Raw genomic sequence first — 23,764 nt, forward strand, 5'->3', positions numbered from 1 at the left:
TTGCTGTTCAAGATGTGCTAGTCTCAAGTCTTATTGGCTTAGAGCAGGAGGGAACCAATTGGAATGCCAAGGGGCCGAGTCCGTAAGAGCCCCAAGCACTCAAAACACTGGCGGGAGCATGGACATGCACAGCGGGTGCAGCGCCGGCGTACCAAAGGCAAACCGTCTGCCTCAGTCTGTGTCCACCCCGGGCCAGGGGCCAGCCAATATGCTAAAAATTTGGTCTACACTTCTAGCAATCTAAAACTCTTCTCTCTACAAAGAAACCAACTAGAGCATTCCCTACTGTCTAAACTTAGCAAGTTCGACATTCTAAACTCTAACCCGCCATTGACCATTTCACTAAAACAGAGCTTAGCCATCGACATTGCCACTGTCAATAATACTACCCCCCCACTCATACTAAACAAAAAACTAATCACCTGTCTCAATGCACCATCATTGGTTAAGCATCAACTAGAGATATTTACTCCACTCAACTCAGGATCTCCGGATACACTGCTAATGACTGAAACATGGCTAACTGACAAATCCAAGCTCTGATATTTTAAGAGCCCTGCCGGAAAATGACTATCTGCTGAATACCAGTAGATCGTCAGGGAAAAAAGGTGGAGGGATTGCCTCTGTTAAAAAGCATCTTACATTTACCAAGCTTACCCCAATATCCATTTCGGCAGTTGACAGTATCTTGATTGCATTGGAGTCACCCACCTCTCCCTTGGTTTGTATTCTCATATATAGACCCCCGGGTCATATGCAGGAATTTTCTCAATGCTTAGTTGACTCTATGTCCTCCCTGGCCATCGATCATGCAAAAATTATGCATCTTGGAGATCCGAATTATTGGGCGAATGAAGAGACTGGTGGCCTAACTTCCACGGACCGGACCGATATGCTAAATAGTTGAAATTTTGACCAACATTTATTTGTTTCAACACACATTAAAGGGCATACATTAGACCAAGTTTGGTCCATTAATTTAACAATATCTTAATCTTTCCATTTCCCCATGTATATGGAAGAACCACCATCTGATTAAATTCACCTTAGATGATCTAACTCCATCGAAACCTGCTACCTGTCCAAGTACCTTCTCCAGAAATTGTATTTGTATAATACTTAACTACTTTTGTGACACATTGGCACTTCATCAGCCTACTTCTACTGAGAGCCTGGATGAATTTGAGGACGCAAGTTCAGACAGACAAACACTGGCCATCAATATTCATGCTCCTCTTCAAAGAACCAAATCATTTAGAAGACATGAGGCTTTGAAATGGTTTTCAGAAGATTTAAAGCTAGCCAAACTAAAACTTCGCCAAGAGGAACAGAAACAGCAAAATACCTACCTGCTCGAAAATAAGTAAACTTTCGTCCAATGCCTGTAAGACCACAAAGCAAACACAAAGAGATGATTGACGGTGCGCTGAAACTTTTCAGACACTCACTCCCAGTCACAGATCTGGGTTGAATCCATCATTATTCTTTAGCTCACTTTGCCACCTCAGTTCAGACCCAGCTATATGCAAATCAGTCTTGACCCTGTGCCTCATTGGAACAGTCCAGCCTGAACTGCCAAGCCAGGTCGTACCTGAACCGGAAACAAGCATCCTGGGACCAGTTTGTGGGTAACACCCTTTATCAGCCAGGCTAGCTTGAATCCAGTGGCAAAGTGAGCAAGGGACCCACGTCTGGGCATACCATGCCAACTTAGGGCAAACAAAGGAAACACAAGGAGATGATGGACGGAGCGCTGAAACTTTTCAGACACTCACCCCCAGTCACAGATCTGAGTTGAATCCATCATCATTATTTAGCTCACTTTGCCACCTCAGAAAGACTACAAACCATCTGTTCTGCAGACTAAAACTACCTTTTTTTCAAACAAAATTGAATTATTTTGTCCACCATAAGCGTGGAAGGGTATACTCAGACGTGAGTCCCTTGCTCATTGCACCATCAGGATTCAAGCAAGCCGGGCCGAAGACGGCTGAAATGCCAGAAACCTTCCCCGGTAGCTTGTTTCCTTCCCAGTGAAAGAATTGGCTTGGTAGTTTGGTTTGCCCTGTTCCCATGATACACTGGGCCAGGGACAGACTAATTTGCATATAGCCAGGTTCTGAGCTGGGATGGTGCAGTGAGCTAAAAACGGTGTTGGATTAAGCCCTGATCTCTTGACTGGGTGAGAGTATTCTGCTTAATTCAGAAACTCTGTCCATCACCACCCCCTGTTGTTTAATTATTTTGTCCACAATAAGCGTGGAAGGGTATACTCAGACGTGAGTCCCTTGCTCATTGCACCATCAGGATTCAAGCAAGCCTGGCCGAAGACGGCTGAAATGCCAGAAACCGGTCCCCGGTAGCTTGTTTCCTTCCCAGTGAAAGAATTGGCTTGGTAGTTTGGTTTGCCCTGTTCCCATGATACACTGGGCCAGGGACAGACTAATTTGCATATAGCCAGGTTCTGAGCTGGGATGGTGCAGTGAGCTAAAAAACAGTGTTGGATTAAGCCCTGATTTCTTGACTGGGTGAGAGTATTCTGCTTAATTCAGAAACTCTGTCCATCACCACCCCCTGTTGTTTAATCATTTTTTTTTAACACACATTAAAGGGCATATATTAGACCAAGTTTGGTACATTAATTTAACAATATCTTAATCTTTCCATTTCCCCATGTATATGGTAAAACCACCATCTAATTAAATTCACCTTAGATGATCTAACTCCATCGAAACCTGCTACCTGTCCAAGTACCTTCTCCAGAAATTGTATTTGTATAATACTTAACTACTTTTGTGACACATTGGCACTTCATCAGCCTACTTCTACTGAGAGCCTGGATGAATTTGAGGACGCAAGTTCAGACAGACAAACACTGGCCATCAATATTCATGCTCCTCTTCAAAGAACCAAATCATTTAGAAGACATGAGGCTTTGAAATGGTTTTCAGAAGATTTAAAGCTAGCCAAACTAAAACTTCGCCAAGCAGAACAGAAACAGCAAAATACCTACCGAAAATAAGTAAACTTTCGTCCAATGCCTGTAAGACCACAAAGCAAACACAAGGAGGTGATTGACGGTGCGCTGAAACTTTTCAGACACTCACTCCCAGTCACAGATCTGGGTTGAATCCATCATTATTCTTTAGCACACTTTGCCACCTCAGTTCAGACCCAGCTATATGCAAATCAGTCTTGACCCTGTGCCTCATTGGAACAGTCCAGCCCGAACTGCCAAGCCAGGTCTTACCTGAACCGGAAACAAGCATCCTGGGACCAGTTTGTGGGTAACACCCTTCATCAGCCAGGCTAGCTTGAATCCAGTGGCCAAGTGAGCAAGGGACCCACGTCTGGGCATACCATGCCAACTTAGGGCAAACAAAGGAAACACAAGGAGATGATGGACGGAGCGCTGAAACTTTTCAGACACTCACCCCCAGTCACAGATCTGAGTTGAATCCATCATCATTCTTTAGCTCACTTTGCCACCTCAGAAAGACTACAAACCATCTGTTCTGCAGACTAAAACTAATTTTTTTTCAAACAAAATAATAAACTCTGAAAATAAAACTAAAGACATTTCGAAATTGGCAGTGATCTCTTCAACCCAAAACAAGTGACCTTACCAGTCATTCCTACACAAAAATTATGCTATGCTTTAAACTCCTTCTTTGTTGACAAAATAACGGATATAAAAGATACTGGGGCATATTAGCAAGAAACTCGTTCAAATTATCGCCGTTTTAGCAGCAGGAAGCTGCTGCTAAAACGGCGATAATGGGCTTGCTAATATGCGTTATAGAATTCCAATAGAAGCCCAGGTTAGATGTCCTGCACATGCAAGGTCCAACTAAACTGCGGTGTACCACAAGTATCATTCCTATCCCCCCATCTCTCACTCTCTACATTCCCCCTCTGGTACATTCTCTTCAGCTGGTGAAGGTGAAAATATATTCTAATGCTGATGATGTGCAGCTAATTCTCAACATTGACAACACCTTGAAATCAATGGAGTTCTCCCAAAACACCATGCTATACATTAGATATTGGATGAACAGTCATCAGTTGAATTTGAACTCAGACAAGACAGAGATTGTCGTTGCAAACAACAAGATCAACCATTGAAATCTTTCCTACTGGCCACCTTAGATGGGACCCCCATATACCAAAGAAAGTCATAACATGTCTGGGTATTTAAATTGATGAGAATCTCTCCATTAAATCACAGATGGGAACAGTGATTTCCTTGTGCTACCTTCAACTTATGAAAGTTAGGTAAATTTTCACGGTAGAAGCCACCATCCAAGACAGTATTGCCTTAGAATTGACTATGCAAACACCCTCTATCTGGGCCTTCCAATTGGCCTAAATCAAAGGCTTCAAATGATGCAAAATCAAGTGGCGAGACTGGTCTTTCAACAACCCAGGTATTGTCACCTTAAACCTCTGATGGAGTAGCTGCATTGGCTCCTGGTAGCTCAGCGTACCATCTTCAAAATAGGCTGCACCAACTTGAAATCACTTATCAACTATATTCCGGTGTGCATATCCTCAAGAATCCAGAGCTACATCCCAAAGCGTAGTCTCAGATTGGCCCACATGAACCTTTTAATGATACCCAGATTCAAGAGAAGGAGCTTGGGCGAGGCAAGATTCTCAGTGATAGGCCCCCACACATGGAACTCCTTACCTCTTGAAGACAGATCGTCAACCACCTATATAAACTTCAGGAAGGTCCTAAAAACCTGGCTGTTCAGACAAGCATATTTCTAATTTCATGATAGATGTTGCCTCTCTTTACCTCAGCTCCAAGAAACCTTTTTGGTGTATGTGCGCTATACAAGTGACTTATGATATTAAAAAAACATTTACCTCTCATATTGCTTGAAAAAGGCAACCACACACAACTTGGTATGCGCTCTAAAACATGAATACAAGACAGACGGGCAGTCTTGGTTCTCAAGGAGATGTCAAATCGACAGCTTTAGTTGAGCTGCATCTATCCTTGATGCAAAAGGCTGGAATATAATACACTTTAAAAAAACATATTTTGCATGTTCAAATTAAATCAAATCTGGTAAATAAATAGAAATAATAGGTAAGACATTTCACACCTTTCACATTTATAAATTAAAGAAATATAATAAATTAGGCGCTTTCATATCACAAATCATTAAGAAAATCAATCATGACCTCATACACCAATAAAACAAGTAAACACCTACATATTCCCCATTGTCTAAAACAATAATCGTGTCACAAACATATGTGTACACCAAATGCAGACAGGGCTATAATAAACAATAACTCTAGTATGTCTCATGGCTCTTCACTCAGTAAGCATGCGCCGTCACACCAGTCTATCTTTCTAGCGCCAGGACACCTCCGGGTATTAGAGCGCTCTATAAATATGCAAAATAAATAAAATAAAATGAAATAAAAAGGAGAAAGAACTTCCCCATCAACACTAAGAATACAAATTATTAAGCTAGCATCACACTTACTTTTGTTCAATGTTCAACCATTTAAAATAGACCTTTTCATACTTTGAAAGCAAACCCACATTAACTATTCGATTTTAAACAAAGAGAGCCTCATCTGAATTTTACAATATCTGTTTTGCTTTTTAGCTATAACCAAGGCTCTAATGTGCCATAAATATGACTATGTGTAAATTGCTAAATAAAGTAATGCAATAAAATCAATTAAGGTGATCTACCTACCTGTACCCTAACAACCACCCACTCCATATGCTCTACTACCATTAATGACCTTTGGTGACTTTGATGAAGAGGAGGCAAAGAAGAATGGCCCATTTGGGTGATTGCTTATTCAGTAAGAAGATGGGGCCCACAGACCAATGCATCAAAACAAAAGGCACTAGGATGATGTCCCAAATCAAAAAGTCCCTATTATGGGGAACACAGAAAAGGGAAATACCCCTCATCAACTTACAGTTCGAGGGATCCATTCAAATGGGAATGGAGTCCAAGAAAGTGTGGCCAGAGGAATCCACTGAATGGTACAGATTAATGGTAAGAAAGACCATAGACAAAGAAGGAAACCTAAAAATGTTGGCGACTTGCAAGAGTGGATCCAAAGGGATCAACACCTGGTTCGATGCACCAGCCTATCCACCTTGACCAGACCGATTTGCATGCTCTCATAATGCCAATGGCACATAACTTGAACTCAAGTTTCAAAGCCTGAAATAAAAATACCAGGAACCTGCTTTAACTCTAGAAACAAGCCAAGGCTAATGGGAAAGTGATCCCCTAGCACTAGAGCGTGAGGATTTCCTTGGTGATCATGCAAAATGGTGGTTTGGTTGGGCAGCAGATGGAAGCTATCCATTCAGTGCTCCATGAGGGCTGGACACTGGGCTTGAGAAGGCTGAAGATTCACTAGGACCAGGTGTGCCATAGAACACTGAATCTGGACCATGGCTCTGGGCATCATGGCAAATGGAAGAAAGGCATAGGTCCAATACAGATTCCTGTCTTGGAGAAAGACATCTGTCACCAAGGCTTCTGAGCCTGGGCAGCATCTCACAAAATGGTTCAGTTGGTAAGCAAAGACGTCTAGCTCTAGGTGGGCCCGAAGCAGTAAGATTGCCTAAAAGAAGTGGGACATATAGGGCCTTATTTATGAGGCCTTGCGACAGTTTTGCGCTTTCGTTGCGTCACTTTTTGTGATGCATCGGCTGCGTAAAACAGATGCGTTTTACGCCTTTTTGTAATTCCCTGCGCTACATTATATCTGTGTCAGGTATAATGTATGCAGGGTGGGCGTTCCCACGTAAGTAAGCCTCATAGAAGTGGCGCAGGGAAATCTACGAGATTTCACTGCGTCACTTCTAGGGTGCAAATGCGTCAAAAACTTACGCCTGCTTCACAGCAGGCGTAACACTGACACTGGCCCTTTCACATGGGGCTTGCCCCATGTAAAAGAACACATTGCTGGAGTTCGTCCCTTTTGTGACACACTCCAGCAAAGCGTCACTTTTGCACCTGCAGATACGTCAGAAATACTAACGTATCTGTAACTCCTTGTGCCATGATGAGTCATACAGTAAATATGACGCATCCATCATGTCGCAAGGAGGGCGCACTGAGAAGTGACGCATCACTGCTATCACGCAGCGATGCGTCACTTCTAACAAATGAGGCCCATAGAATCCAGTTTATGGAGTGCCTCAGGTGTCTCAAGTATTACTTTAAAGTCCCAGAAGAAACACCACTTGCAGAGTTCAGTGTCTCACCAAACAGTAAGACCTCAGATCATCGGCCAGGGAAGATTATTTCTTTTCCGACCAACATGATGAGATAATGGACAGCTGAGATGTCTATTTGGAGGGGAAAGTTGCAATAGTAGTGTTCCTTCACTAAGCTCTGGGTGAGTGTCTAAGTCACAAGCTCCAAACTGTTGATGTGAAGAGCAGTTTTCCAGCCGTTCAACCCTGAAGGTTGGAGCTTGAACCGAGAATTCATGTGTTCGATTCCAGACTCATATAATTCTTGCTTCCACATTATTCAACCATGAATGCAGTTCTTTCAATGAATCTTTGTCAAGAAGATCAAGGCCCAGATTTACAAACATTCTGCATCAGGGTTGTTTCACATTTTTGATGCAACCTTGATGCAAAATATATGGCAGGATTTACTAAGCCAGGCAGAGCCCGATTTACGTGGATTTGCGTGACTCAGTTAAAAATAAAGTCTCACAGTGCACAGGTTTGCCTGACATTACCTTGCTTCTGGGAGGTGTTCAATGGGTGGAGCATAAGCATCCCCATTCATCCACCCATGAATTTGAATGCAAACCCAGATTTACTAACGCCTGTAAACCAGGGTTTCCGCAAAAATTGTGCGTCTATCCGTCCTTGGTATAACAAGGAAAAATATCTTTATTTCTCCCTGTTACTTTCTCTTTGCATTCTGCAGTACGGGTAAAAAAATTGTGGTGCTGAAAAGTATCCCCACCTGTACAAAAACAATCCTTACTACAACGCAGACACTATGGCACCATGGCGCTAAGGTGCCTGTGTTGGATCTAGGCTGTAACAAGTGCACTAGCACAAGAAGAGAGCAGAAATGAAACATATGTTTAATATATGTTTTTGCCTAATGCTTTATTTATCGAACTGCCAATATACAATACCAACCAGTTCAATACCTTTTTAAAGTACATGCATACATGTTCCATTTTACAATACCGCTATTTAGCAAAGAGATATAGAGCATCAATATGATACACACACTTAACAGCAAGTGTGTTTTCCTACATTTCTTGTCGCATGCTAAGAGCCTTGTTTTTATTGTGACTAGGCTGCAGGTTCCCTGTAGTTTAGTGTGTCATCCTCTGGGTCTGCCATTTAAATTTCCAGGTGTGTCCTTAGGGGGCCCCAAATAGCCTTAGGCAAAAAGAACAATTGATGGACAGAATGCAGAACAATGTCATACATTCACCCCAGTACAGAGATCTGGGCCTAAATCCATCGAATTTGTTCTCACCATGCCATTTTAGTTTGGACCCAGCCATATGCAAATCAGTCTTGGCCCTGCACCCAATGGGAACAGTCCAGCCCGAACTGCCAGGTCAGGTCCTCCCTGGACTAGAAACAAGCATCCTAGGACCGGTTTCGGGTTTTCAGCCCTCAACAGCCAGGATAGCGTGACTCCAGTGGCATGGAGAGCACGGGACCCATGTCTGGGCATACGCGTCCCACTCGGGGCGACAAATGCAAAAAGAACAATTGATGGACAGAATGCAGAACAATGTTTAACATTCACCCCAGTACAGAGATCTGGGCCTAAATCCATTGTTTGTTTTTGCTCAGCATGCCATTCTAGTTTGGACCAAGCCATATGCAAATCAGTCTTGACCGTGCACCCAATGGGAACAGTCCAGCCCGAACTGTCAGGCCTAGGTCATTCCTGGACCGGAAACAAATATCCTAGGAACGGTTTCGGGCTTTCAGCCCTCATCAGCCAGGATAGCGTGACTCCAGTGGCATGGAGAGCACGGGACCCATGTCTGGGCATACGCGTCCCACTCGGGGCGACAAATGCAAAAAGAACAATTGATGGACAGAATGCAGAACAATGTTTAACATTCACCCCAGTACAGAGATCTGGGCCTAAATCCATTGTTTGTTTTTGCTCAGCATGCCAGCATGGGACTCACGTCTGAGCATACCCATCCCACAAATGTAAAAACTACAGTTGATGGACAGAATGCAGAACAATGTCATTTTTTCACCCCAGTACAGAGATCTGGGCCTAAATCCATCGTTTTTTTGCACTCCACACCACCCCAGTTCAGACATGGCCATATGCAAATCAGCCTTGACCCTGTGCCTCATGGGAACAGTCCAGCCCGAACTGCCAAGCCATGTCTTTCCTGGACCGGAATCAAGCATCCTAGGACCGGTTTCTGGCTATCAGCCGTCTTCAGCCAGGATAGCTTCACTCCAGTGGTGTGGAGAGCATGGGACTTACGTCTGAGCATACCCATCCCACTCGGGGTGACAAATGCAAAAACCACAGTTGATGGGCAGAATGCAGAACAATGTCATACATTCGCCCCAGGACAGAGATCTGGGCCTAAATCCATCGTTTTTTTGCCACCCCGATTGGGATGGGTATGCTCAGACGTGAGTCCCAGTTGTATCATTATTGACTAAAGCCATATAAAAATATCATTATTGAAAGGTATGGGTACATTCTGAAATAGGTATAGTAATTGTGGTCGGATAACCATTTTTATTATTGCGATTCTGCCTGCCATGGATAGTGGTAGTTTTATCCATATCTAAATATTGGTCGTAATTTTATCCATTATTTTTTCATAATTCTCCTTTATTATGACTCCCAGGTCCCGTTCGAATTGCACCCCCAGGTAACAAATTGGGGTCTCTTGCCAGCGTGTGGTGTTATCTGTGAGCGGTATAATGATGAATTTTGACCAAATGATGGTCAAATCCTACCATTCCCCAATGCCGTGATCGCATATATTAATGGTTGCAGGTTTACATCTGCTTTTTTTGAACTATTACGAGGATCTCATCTGTGTATAGAAATATCAGTATCCATCACATGCTGAATTGTATACTCCTGTCTTCATGGACAAGTACTTCTAGTTTGCACGCTAGTGGATATAATTTGTACTTGTAAATGTTAGAGAGTAGCCCATTACTCTGTATTCATACCATAAGGTGTCTGTACAAGAGGCCTAAATAGCGCATCATATCTCTGACCAGTTCCAGTCTATTAAGCGTCACCATTATAAAGGGCCACTCAACAGAGTCAAACACCTTGGCTACATCTAGAAAGACTGTCACGTCATGTAGGTCCAGGTCCAGCTGATGGGGATCACCTCTCATACTGTCAGGGATAGTTTGCCTTTCAGGATATCTTCTCTGTACATTTCCAGGAAACATGGGGCTAATAAATCAGTGTAATCTTTATAGACCCTGGCCTTCAAGTTTGCAATGGCTCTTTTAATATTGTCATTAGTGAGAGAAGAGCATAGTATCTCTCTTTCGGCCAACTTAACCCAGACCAGTGTTACTGAATCCAGGAATCAGTCAACATTGTCAGTCTTTTCCTGTGTGGGGAGCTGCATAGTCTGGTGTATTAGTCCGCAAATGTGGAGAGATTGTCTGGTGTGTGATCCCATCCCCTGTTTCGATAGTGACAATGTGGTCTACTTGCGAAATAGGTTTTTGAAAACTGGACAGTGTGCGTCCAGGATGGTCTCCCTCCCCGTATCCCCTAGCCCCTTCCTATTTCCCTAGATAGTGCACCTCCCTCTATGTTCCTCTCTATATTCCATGAGTGTGCACTGCATGATCGCTCGTAAGGTTGAGTCCGGATATACATTGTGCCTCATTTCTACATTTTGGAGATCTCAATTCTGTGTGGCCAGTCTGGTAGATTATAGAATGCCATGGCCTTTGATGATGCATTCCCCCCTCATCACCACCTTGAATGCCTCCCAGATCACTCCCTTGTTGCCCGCAGAGTCTTTGTTATGCTGGAAGTATTCAACTATGCTGGGTCTGAGCTCTTCTGTAAAGGCGCAGTCAAGCAGCATGGAAGGATAGACTCTCCAGTTTGTGTTCATTTGTGGGCATTCAGGAGGGTTAAGTGCAAGTGCAAATGGGGAGTGATCCAAGTATGTTCGCGGGGATGTTCGATCCTTTTGGTCCATCTTGCTACATCCCTATTCTCAATCCAAACATCTAACCTCTAGGATGGCCCGTGCCCTGCCGAGTTAAATGTATACACAGCTCTCCACAGTTCCAGGAAATTATGGTGTTACAAGGGTCTTCCTAATGCCATTCTCATCCCCCCTTTCTGCCCGTCAGTAATATTAGAGCCATCTAATGTGATATCGAGTGTAATGCTGTGGTCTCCTCCCCTTATAATCATTTAGTGTTTCAGTTTACTTCGTTGTGTCACCAGCTCAGAGAATAAATGAGGGGCTGTCATGGTTCGGGACATAGATGTTTACAATGGGAGTGTGAATGTGATTTAGCATGGCCTGGACAATTAGGTAGCTACCTTCTGGGTCAGCTACAGTGGTAAGAAGTTGATGTGGGAAGCCCTTGTGGAAAAGTACTGCAACCCCAACTAGATAGGTAGAGTACCCCATGAAACAGCGATGTGCGCTCCAACTCCTTGGTACCCAGTCAGATATCTCAGGGTCAAGGTGAGCCCACTGTAATAACAGAACAGTGATGTGATGTCTTCTGGCATTTGCCAAGACATTATGGGACTTCTTTCTGTCATTGAGTCCCCTCACAGTCCATGACATAATTTAGATGTAAACTTTTACACTCCCACCCTTTGTGTTGGAGTGTATATTTCAAAAGCGTGTGTCCATTTTGACATGTCCTGCCCTGACCGGCTCTGTGAAAACCTACATGAACATTCTCCATTTTCTAATTTCCCTTCTCCCTTACCACCGCTGAGACCCAATTTCCTTTCATATATCCACGTTCATCATCCCCAGCTCACTAAAAAAATATCCCCCTTTTCTCATATTACCTTCTTAAAAATGTGATACCGGCATGTGGTGGCTTGAGTCCGATTAGGCAATGCCAGTTGCTGTAATATCACCGGAGAAGTGGTATGGTATAAGCCGAAGTCTTAAAATTCATCAAAAATTCCAGTTGAGTATAGGGACATGGTGTACTAAAGATTTTCCAGATGCAACTAGATGTGCCTAGCCATCAGAAGAATGTCATCACTAATCAGAGCCCATAGGTAAAAAGATGAGTCACTACTTTGCAAAGAGGTTTAGAAAACATCAAGGAACAATGAACAGGCTAAAGGGGAGACAAGAAAACAGCCAAAATGTAATGCCCCACTGGAAGTTGATGAACTCTTGATAAGCCTCACAGATGGGAATTGAGAAGCAAGGTCTTTTAAGGCCAGATGCACCACAGAGTTTATGGCAAGAATGGTCTTTCTTGGAAATCCGATTCCTTCGATTCTGAAGCAATGATACCCAACCCACTTGTTTGACCTCAGGTTTATGGTGGGATGCAAGCTATGCAAACAAATCTAAGTGGTGAATCCATGAAAGGGGAGATGGGACTGATCACTCTCTTCCTGCATAACTCTGCCATCTCTTTATTTACCGGTGCATTTTCCTGAGAAGAGAAGAGAAGAGGTGGCATGGGTGGTCTGCGGTACTGAACGTGAAGTTCTAAAATCTATGAAGAAAATGAATTATGCAGTCACCCACTTTCAATTGAAGGGGAACAAGAGACTTGACTGAGAAAAAGAAGATGTTTGAAAGAGCAATACCGTGCTCTGACCACCTCAGGAGCTGGTTCTTTGGTTGAAGAGTCTATGGATAGTGCAAGGCCTGAAACACCTGCTGCATCCCCAACCACAGCAAGGAAGGCCTCTCTTGCTGGCGAAGTGCCCTCATCTGTTGTTGTTCCTGCAAAAGCACTCTTTTGTACAGGACATGTCACATTTGGTCTGGGCATTACCAGACTTTTTTGGAAATCTCCTTGAGAAAATGGTTTCCACTGAAAGAACCCACTTGGGTTGAAGTAGATGTTAGCAATTTTGCAATCCATGTACATGAAGACAAACTCTCACAGCTCAGCAGTGATTGTGGTGCCGGTAACATCAAGAATAATACAATATACTCTAATCTTCATTCTTCTAAGGAAAAATAGAGCAAATTCAAGCATGTCAAGGAGTCTGATATGCGAGACCCAAACTTATAACAGATGGTGTTGGCAGCAACATAGACTGTGATGTTGTACAGAATTAGACTCGTACAACGTAGAGGTGAAGAACTTCCTTTATTGTGAAATACCAACACGTACCCCGCGAAGGTGCGGAGCTCAAGAAAAGACAACAGCTCACTCGGTCACCAACTGCGAACTGTCAACATTACAGAACTCAGCTGGTGACAAGGTATGTGAAACTACGGTGTCCTTGAAAGGACACTAGAATACAGATCGCAACACATCTTCACCCCAAGGGAGGAGGAAGGAAAGATGGGGGGAAGGAAGCACAAGGGTAGGAGGGGTACTAAATAGTAACAAAACCTGTGAGCCTGAGCATAGGATAGCATAGAGTACAGATGGGTACTATTCACAAACTTAATCTGAGAGTTTCATTGGAGTCACCAACCTTCTTCCAACTCTACCTGTGTTACAGGTATGGGGAGTCTCTAGCAAAGGTGTGGCATTGGACTCGGAAGGTAAAGCCTGTACCTCAATGTTGGTTTGAAAGGAATCACAGTCCATGTCCTCATTTGAAATCACAAAATGCTCTTCCCTGGGTGGGTGTATGTGACTCATTGCTGCAGTCACTATCCCTGTGTGACTGCTGATTTTGGCACTGGCACCCTCTGCAGGTATTTGTTTGCTCAAGGAGAGCGCAGAGAAATGCCATACCTTGCCATCACTAAGGAGTGCTGTGTTGCAAAATACCTTGCATAAGGGTTGAGAGAACTTGTTCATTCCTTTGCTTGTGTCTCCACTCCTTTTTAATCTAACCGGCCTGCAACCATGTTTCCTGTCATAACGGTCCTTGTAACAGGATTCTGCCTCTGCAAGCCTACCTTTCACTTGGTCGGAAGACCAATTAACTCTCCTGGCAGCCGATAAACAACCCACATTGTCCTTTGACAAGGGTGTCCTACCCCCCCCCCATGGTTTCAAAGGGGCTGTGGCCAGCACTGCTGCAAGGTGTAATACGATAGACTTAAAGTGTTTTGAGGATGTCTTGTTTCCACTCCAACTTGTTATTATTGGCTAACTGGATGATGCCCTTCATGAGCCTGTTAAAATGTTCAACGGCACCATCACCAGCTGGATGATAGACTGAGGTGGTTTTATGGCATATTTTGTTTCTTTCAAGGTAATTCTTGAATAGGTCTGAAGTACATTGGGGTCCATTATCACTAATTATGGTAGGTAAGCCTTCACGGGTGAAAACGTCACCAAGGAAACTGATGACACTGTGTGAATCGGGCTTGGTGACAAACTTTATCTCAGATCATTTAGAAAAATGATCTGTGAGAACTATTGGGTGCACTTGCTCTTCCTGGTCAAGAATGGGCCCCATCATGTCCACGCCAATTCTTTCCCAAGGCATGGTTGAATATGTGATGGGATGTAGGGGAGGTCTGAAAGAGACGTGGGTTTGTCTGAATCGTCATAAAGTGCACAGTCCCTGACTATTCTTCCGACTGCAATGCTGAAGCCAGGCCAACAATCAGGTTTTTTACTCTACTCTTAGTCTTTCAGATGCCCAAATGCCCTTCATGGCATATGTCTAGTATTCTCAGTCTAAGGCTGGAGGGGGGAACCACCCTACCACCTCTCAACAGCAAACCATTTTCTTCAGATAGTTCGTGTTTGACTACCCAAAAGGGGTGTAGTGATTCAGACATAGTACTTTTACTAGACCAGCCTTTGGACAACATATTCAGAACCTCAGAAACAACTGCATCTTTACTTTGCTCATGCATCCATTCATCCATAGATACTCCATGTAATTCTTCATGTATGTTGGCAATGCAAGATTCATCTTCCTCTTCGTGCTCACACAATGCCAAAGTAGGAATAGGCATTCGGCTCAAGAAGTCTGCAACCACATTCTTGACCCCGTGTACGTGCCTGTTTTATGGTCCACGCAAATCTCGGGAGAAAGACACCAATTTATGATCATGAGAATCTGAGTCATTGGGCATTTGGCCTGAAGTGTAGATCTAGGACCTCTATCCAAAGGATGAACAGGTCTGTAGTTGGTGGATTGGGCTACATGAAGAATAGATAACCACTCCCTGGATATTAGGTGTTATATGCTTTGGTGCACTGAAAAGTGATTCTCGATTGAGGTCCGGAAAGATTGATACAAATATCCAGAGTTGAAACGTGGCAAGGCTAGTAACAGTTCCTCATCAGAAGTGTACATATCTTTCACCTTCTCAGTGGTCGCTTGAGCATCATGATGTGCTCATGGGGCCCATGAGACTTGCGTGTGAGTGAAGCTGTGAGAAATTTGTCACCGGGAACAATGGGGAGAGAGGCCATAAGTGGCATGATGTGTGTGCTGGACCCATGTTCACTGGTATGAGTTAGAAAACGGCATAATGTACTGTGAAGACTAAAGGTGAGCTCCAAAACGTTGAGTAACTAGGTTGAGTATGCACTGAGCACAAAATCATCAAAAAGGCATGAAAATTGGGAAAACATCTATGGAACAGAAGCGGGAAGGATATGCCTGTAGAGCTCAGATGCAAGTGCTAAAGGGTAATAAATGAGGCATAAACTCAGAAATTATGAGACATATTACCATCAAGGCAATATACATTATAGACAGAAGTGGCATATGTACAAGCCCCTTGTGCCACCGGTACGTCACTTTTTGTGACGCACCAGTGGCGCATCTTGCTGCCCTTCATGGCTTTTCGTGTCTTTGTAAATAGGGCCCATTTACTTGCAGCACTTTGCCTTAAAGGGGCATGTCATGAGTATTGCTGTGGGTGTTCCCATGCAACACCGATGGCTTCTGCCTCATTTCCGGATTTACTAGAAATTGTAAACCTGGAAATGGGTCAGAATCCTACGCCTCCCTTAGGGAGGTGTAGGGAGGTGCAACAAGGAGAAATGTTTTCATTTCTCCTCGTTTTTTCCTCTTTCTATGCCTGCTGCTTTCTGCAGCACACATGCAAAGTGGAAATTACTTTTTGTGATTGTTTTTGCGTAGTAAAGCGTCACTTCCTGCACACAAAAAAAATCTCCGCACAACGCAGGTACCCTTGCACCATGGCGCAAGGATGCCTGTGCCAGCGCATGGCTGCCAATTGTGCGCCAGCACAGGGGAATACCACAGGGATGTGTCATATTGTTGTAAATATGACGCATCCCTGTGCTTTGAAAGTGCAGCAGCGTGGCACAGCCTAAGGGCTGTGGTGCAGCGCTGCAGCACTTTCTTGTAAATAAGAGCCAGAAAAATCATGACAATTACGACAATGAAAATCTGAGACAAAAAAGAAAGGCTGTATAAAGAGAGATGAGAAGGAGCTATATAAATGTGTCAAAGCTGCAATCAAAAGAGAGGGCTTGGTCTATGAGTTCCTTTTTTGTTGATATCACTGCTTCTCTGGATTACGGTTAAAGAGGTATTTGTCATATTACATCATTCTCCTTATCTTTATTAAAATCATCATTTCCTCACCAGGTGGGTCTGAGACAGCACTGGATCAGGGTAAATGAGAAGCCTTCGACACTTTGGATCATAAAAGGAGATTTGATAGGAATCAAGCAAGGAACCCGTATGGTGATCCTTGCTTGCTTGACTGGTCTTGAGCAATGTCCTGCATTAAGATATTTTGATATCTATAATAAGTGGAGCTGTGTGCCCCCGGAATATCAAGTCAGGTATCTTGATGGCACCAAACACTGTGGACACAATATAGAATGGCAAAATATCGAAAGGTAAGTAACTATAGGTTTTCTATACCTAACTCCACATATATATACCTTGACGACATATATATATATATATATATATATTCACTGAAAAAACCATAGATTATAGACCATATATAGTTAGGAATTAGCATTTACAAAACCTTATTTTACTCACACAAAACCATTGAAATTCGCATATATAGTTAGTTGCACTAACTATATATCGCGCACCCGCAATCCACTGCTGATCATGTCACATATTACATCATTCATGACATGGTCAGTGACATCACTGATGACATCACTGATGACATCTCAAATGACATCACTGATGACATCACTGATGACATCTCAAATGACATCACTGATGACATCACTGATGACATCTCATTTGACATTACTGATCACATCACTGATGACATAATTCATGTGATTATACGATGAACCTCTTCAGACTCTAATATAACCTTAGATACACTCAGTGTAAACAGACACTCACAGACTGTCACTCATCCATGGAGTTACTCACACACCTAGTCAGTCATGCAAAGAATCAATCACACCTCCATTTCCTCAACTATACAGTTATACACATCTTACTTATTCAAACATATACTAACACATATTTACTCTCTTATACAATCCCTGATACAAGTTCACAATGATCCATACAGCCACTCACACATTAACTGGCTCTTATGCACAGTTATTTATATATGTCAACTCTCACATGTACTGTGTTTTACATATGTACTTACTTTGACATGTAGCACTGAGATATCCATTCACTCACCAATACACTCATGCACACAGTCAACCGCCCATACAGCTGTTTCCACATGCACTTTTGAACCCATACATCTAGTGAATCAACTGCTCACACATCTATGCACAGAGTCATACACCCCCCAGCCACCCACACACACACTCAGTCTCCCATACAAATACTTGGGCAACCAATCAATAACCCATATAGTTACTCATATAGCTACTGATCAACACATGCAGCAGTTTACAGAACAACAGACATAATGATGCACAAATTAAGACAGTTTAGTCACTAACCCATGCACTCAGTGAGACACATTTAATCACTCACTCATACAGTCAGTCATGCACCTACTAAATCCTTCATCCAGACACTTATACATCCACTCATTCTTCAATATGTAAGAGATATTTTAACTTTACAGAAACATACAGTCACTGGATGTTGTCATCAGTGATGTCATCAGTGATGTCATTTGAGATGTCATCAGTGATGTCATCAGTGATGTCACTGACCATGTCATGAATGATGTAATATGTGACATGATCAGCAGTGGATTGCGGGTGCGCGATATATAGTTAGTGCAACTAACTATATATGCGAATTTCAATGGTTTTGTGTGAGTAAAATAAGGTTTTGTAAATGCTAATTCCTAACTATATATGGTCTATAACCTATGGTTTGTTCAGTGAATTTTCAAGGTTTTGTAAATGCTAATTCCTAACTATATATGGTCTATAACCTATGGTTTTTTCAGTGAATTTCAATGGTTTTTTAATAGCAAATATTAAAAGCTGTAAAATGTATTCTTCTTTTAAAGGAAAAATATATTTTATATGTATTTAATATAATTTTTTTATGTATATACATTTTTTGAGGGAACGAATTTATCAACTATCATGCTGAAGAAGAGTGTGGGGAAAAAAACCAAAGAGGAGGACTAAGAGGAAAGAACAATCAGTTCAAAAATACAATTGCTTTAACACCTTAACGGCTATGGAACGTCCAGCTCCAGTGCTGAACGTTCCATTGCGCAGGTGCAGTTGGAACGTCCAATGGCCGACGGCAGCAATCCCGAGGTAGTGGTGCCGTCGGCCATTGGACGGGCGCAGCACTTAAGGTGTTAAAGCATGAAGTGCTTTTCCACACATTTACATTTAAATAACCCATATTAGAACATACAAAATATCTACAGAGGAGACGGTGTACATTGAATTTTAGACTCTTCATTGGTACCTACATGTTGGTACTTACATCACCCACACAACACAACAGCTCTATTCAGAGCTACCCTACCTCAAAGCACTCTAAAATATTATTTTACTATTTCCCTTGGTTTTCCCCTTGTTACGCTTTCCGGAACGCTACCCGGTGCGCGGACCGGGCGCTAACCGTGCGAAAATTTGAAAAAAAAAGTTGTTTTTTTTTTACATATATGGGCCTCCTCAGCCACCCTCAGAAAACCTAGGGGTTCAGGATATGTCTCCCGTGCCCCCTTATACCCATTCCCAACATTGTTTATCCTCCATCTTGCTGACTAAATTCGTCCGAAACACAAGATGGCGGACTCCCGTTACGCTACCGGTGAGCTACCCGGTTCGCCTACCGGGTAGCGCTTCCACCGCGAAAAATCGAAAAAAAATGTATTTTATTTTTTTGCCCCCGGGGCCCTTTAATAGCCCCCACATCAATCCTAGGGGGTCAGGAGGGCTCTACCTTGCCCCCTTTCATTCATTTCCCCCTTCGTTTATTTCCACCTCGTGTCTCTCGATCCTACCGAGAGACAAGATGGCGGCCTCTCCGGACTGTTTAGAATGTTGACAGTCACCGGAGAGCCAATCCGCTTCTCCTCGCGAAGTTCCGTTACGCGTCTGGTAAGCGAACCGGGGCGCTAACCGGGACGCTGTCACAGATATATATATTTTTTTGAACGTTAATTTCTCAAAATACACTGGAGCACATATCTTGAGACCTAGCAAAGGCACATCGGGCAAACAGTCTCTACAATTTTGCCAAGTTTCATAGAAATCCATTCAGCCGTTCGAGCTAAAAGTGAGTCCAAACGCCCTATGGAAAACTCAATGTTAAAAACACGTTTTGGGACCCCCCTTTTTTCTCGGTCCCCGCTTGACGAAACCCCCCCAAACTTCCAGGGGACGCTCAGAAACAAAATGTGCCATTTTCCTGAATATTTCAGCCAATTCCGTCCATCAACGCCAAAGTTATTCAACATAGAATTTTCAGAAATCCCTATTCAAAAAAATCCTAACTATATATACCTACTGCCGACCGCCAGTAGGATATATATATATATATATATATATATATATATATATATATATATATATATATATATTAACATTTCTATGGCAAAATGAAACCCCTCATTTTGTTCCTTTTCAAATTAAATGTATTAAGTGTTACCACTTTATTCCAATCAAGATGACTTCAGGTGTGCCATACTTTTGTCATAAGTAAGACTGTTAGCGTTCTAGTTGTTCTTTAGAACACTCTGGGACATTCTGTCATTGGGCTATAGTTGGGCTACATCTGGCTGATATTTGGGCTACATTTGGGCTCTTTTGTCTCTGGTGGCCATCTTGGGGGACTGCATATCAGAATTTTTTAAATGAAATATAAGAGGATTTGAGAAGTCACTCAAAATGTGCCCTAATTTTTCTTTCTTCAGCACTAATCATAATTTCTATGGCAAAATGAACCCCCTCATTTTGTTCCTTTGCAAATTAAATGTTTTAAGTGTTAACACTTTATTCCAATCAAGATGACTTCAGGTGTGCCATACTTTTGTCATAAGTAAGACTGTTAGCGCTCTAGTTGTTCTTTAGAACACTCTGGGACATTCTGTCACTGGGCTATAGTTGGGCTACATCTGGCTGATTTTTGGGCTACATTTGTTTTTTTTGTCTCTGGTGGCCATCTTTGGGCTACATTGGGCTACATTGGGCTACATTTGGGCTCTAACATATATATAGCCCAATGTAGCCCAATATATATTTTTCAAAGTTAATTTTCGTAACAACCACTGGAGCATATATCTTGAGACATAGCAAAGGCACATCGGGCTACCAGTCCCTACAATTTTGCCAAGTTTTGTGGAAATCCATTCCGCCGTTCGAGCTAAAAGTGAGTCCAACCGCCCTATGGAAAACTCAATGTTAAAAACACGTTTTGGGACACCCCTTTTTTTCTCGGCCCGCTTGACGAAACCCCCCCAAACTTTAAGGGGACACTCAGAAACAAAATGTGCCATTTTCCTGAAAATTTCAGCCAATTACGTCCATCAACGCCAAAGTTATTCAACATAGAATTTTCAGAAATCCCTATTCAAAAAAATCCTAACTATATATACCTACTGGCGACCGCCAGTAGGTAATATATATATATATATATACATATTTATATATATATATATATATATATTACTCACACAAGGTTACCCACATGGAAGAAGCCGTCAGGTAAGTGCAAATATTCCATTCTTTATTGAAGGGCAGCAGCATACAGTGGGAAAACGGAGGAAACAGTCAACAGGTTTCAAATGGCCAGACCGGTTTCGGGAGTGTTTTCCTTCATCAATGGCACGCTGTAGGATGACAGACTTTTCGACATTTGCACTAATTACTTTTGAAGAGCCTGCCTCATGGGCGTGGCTGTATTCACAGCCTTCTGGTTCCTGTAGTGCTATGCCGTCTTTCTCGAGTGAGTTCATCAGAAATCCCAGCAATAGTTAAAAATAAACACCCCAGTGGGTATGATGTTCCTTTCATCTAAGCACCAATGTCATTTTCAGCTGCCTTCTGGAAAATACCTCCCAATCGTGATAACGTCGAAAAGTCTGTCATTGATGAAGGGAAACACTCCCGAAACCGGTCTGGCCATTTGAAACCCGGCCGCGGAAGAAGCCAGCTGCTGTTGCAGACCCGGATGACGCCACGAAGGGGTTATCCCTTCCTGCGTGGCTTGGACTACACAGTCCATATCGTTCAGGAATGTGCTGTCGCGCACTCATGCAGGGCCTTTCCAATGAGTCTTAGAAAGTCACCGCCTTGGTGCCGCCAAAGCACCACCCGCCAGACCAGGATTAAACTCCAGTGAATCAAATGAATATTTCTTCAAACAAAAACGTGTTGGAGCTGCCCTATTGCCATGATGCTTACACTTGTCATGAAATGTATAGGAAAGCATTGACACTTTGAAAAGAAGAGTTTAAAAACAGTCACACACAGTTCAATACAGATAACTGCACTCTACCTATTATGCCTCCCTACTCAATGTTCAATTCGTCTTCTCTTCAGGTGTGTCTTACTGTTGCCAACGGACGCCTGATGGCCATAGGAGGGTTTGATGGAATGGTCAATCTGCAAAGCGTTGAAGCATTTGACTCGGAATCAAGAGCATGGAGGTAATGTAATAGGTCTTTACAACTTCCAGCATCTCTTAAATGGACTAATATCATTGTAAACTGAATTCTAGTACTAATTTAGGAGTTACCAATATGGAAAAAAGACACTTCTATTTGGTTCTGAAAGTTAATATAATTTCTGCAGTAGAGTTTCTATGTATCTTGTTTCAGTATATGACCATTGAAATTGACTAAAGGACACTCACTGACCTTTTGAAAGTGGAGTATCTAGTACCGAAACATGACATGTCCAGAGTGGTGGACAAGGTTTACGGTCAGATTGTAAAAAACATTTTTTGTGTGGGAAATGGAAGTTGAATTTGCCTAAATATCACTGAAGTAAGAGATGATTTTACTGCAGCAAGACCCAACGTTGCACTCTACACTACAAGCAGAGTAAGCGTATAAAGAGTGCCCTGTATACACCCAGAGCATGCTATCACCAAGTCGTTATCACTCACTCCAAGCTAGTGCTCATCCCATCGAGAACACTAAACTTGTTCTCTTCCAGATAGCATGTTCGGTGAACTATTTCTCATACTCCTAACCTCAAGCCACCCCTGCACCCCTCTCTGAAGTGTTGGGCCACTAAACTATTATGCCCTCTCAATTTTCAACCATGTTCTCTTTCTCCTCTCCAACATCTTTTACCTCTGCCTTGAATCTGATCTGCTTGTATTGTTTTAAATCAGCTGTGCTTAGCCGCACTCCTAATAAACTAATGGTGGATTTCTCCTCCCCAATCAACATTTCTACTGTCTCATAGCTACATGTTTTCTAAACCTTTTTAACTTCTCCAGTCTGTGCTTCACAACCTTCCCTCAACTGAGACCGATTTCACACTTGTGCTATTTCACCATCACTGGCCACCAACATCATATTTCTTTTATTGGAAAACTCTCTACCACATCTGATGCACTTGACCAATACACAGGCTAGACGTTTTCACCACTCTTGGGATCACTATTTCACCCCATGATTCATTTTCTTCCTCTCTCCATGACCACCTCTTCTCTGTCTTGCAGTATTATTTGAACTTCTCATCCCCACCATACTACTGGTCATCGACCAATGGTTAGTCTTGGCTCTCTTTTTTGTACATCTTTTCCTTTGTTTACATCATCTCTTGAGTCATACTCTTGAATCAACTTTTCACTTACAACATTCATATCTCAAATTCCCTTTTCACACGTCACCTCCTTTCATCACTACAGAACACCAGACTGCATCACTGCTTTCTGTGTATGGTTCACTTTCTGCTCCAAATGGATTAGCTCCTCCAACATATTTCCCTAATGCCAAACTACGGCCTGTCCTACTTCAATTCCTTTTAAAGCCCAACGCACTTTCACTTTCACTTTCCACTAAGGGCTTAACTGGTTACTTTAACAGCAGAATGAGGCTGACATCATTTCTGACCTTCGTAGCCACAGCCACTAAGTTGTATCTATTAATTAGTTCAAAGATATGCCCATGCCCCTTTCTTCTCATTAGCAAAACCCTTATTCTACTTGGTTATGAGGACTGCAAAAGCTTTCTTGTGAGCCACTGCAGTAGTTTTTTTTCCTGTGCTCAATTTGCTACAATAGGTTTTGCTACTCACAACTACCCATCC

General features: G+C 42.6%; 1 protein-coding gene across 1 annotated transcript in view; it reads left to right on the forward strand.

Annotated features, from left to right (window-relative positions):
* The window catches only part of LOC147710302 (uncharacterized), a 189,374-nt gene that overhangs the window by 156,800 nt on the left and 8,810 nt on the right, over nucleotides 1-23,764 (forward strand). Inside the window, exon 7 of the mRNA XM_086919974.1 lies at nucleotides 22,043-22,149. Within this exon, the coding sequence (XP_086776100.1) occupies nucleotides 22,043-22,149 (107 nt within the window). The remainder of the gene's footprint in view (nucleotides 1-22,042; nucleotides 22,150-23,764) is intronic.

The sequence above is a fragment of the Lissotriton vulgaris genome, chromosome 5 (assembly GCF_964263255.1).
Source record: "Lissotriton vulgaris chromosome 5, aLisVul1.2, whole genome shotgun sequence".
In the NCBI taxonomy this organism is placed as follows: Eukaryota; Metazoa; Chordata; class Amphibia; order Caudata; family Salamandridae; genus Lissotriton; species Lissotriton vulgaris.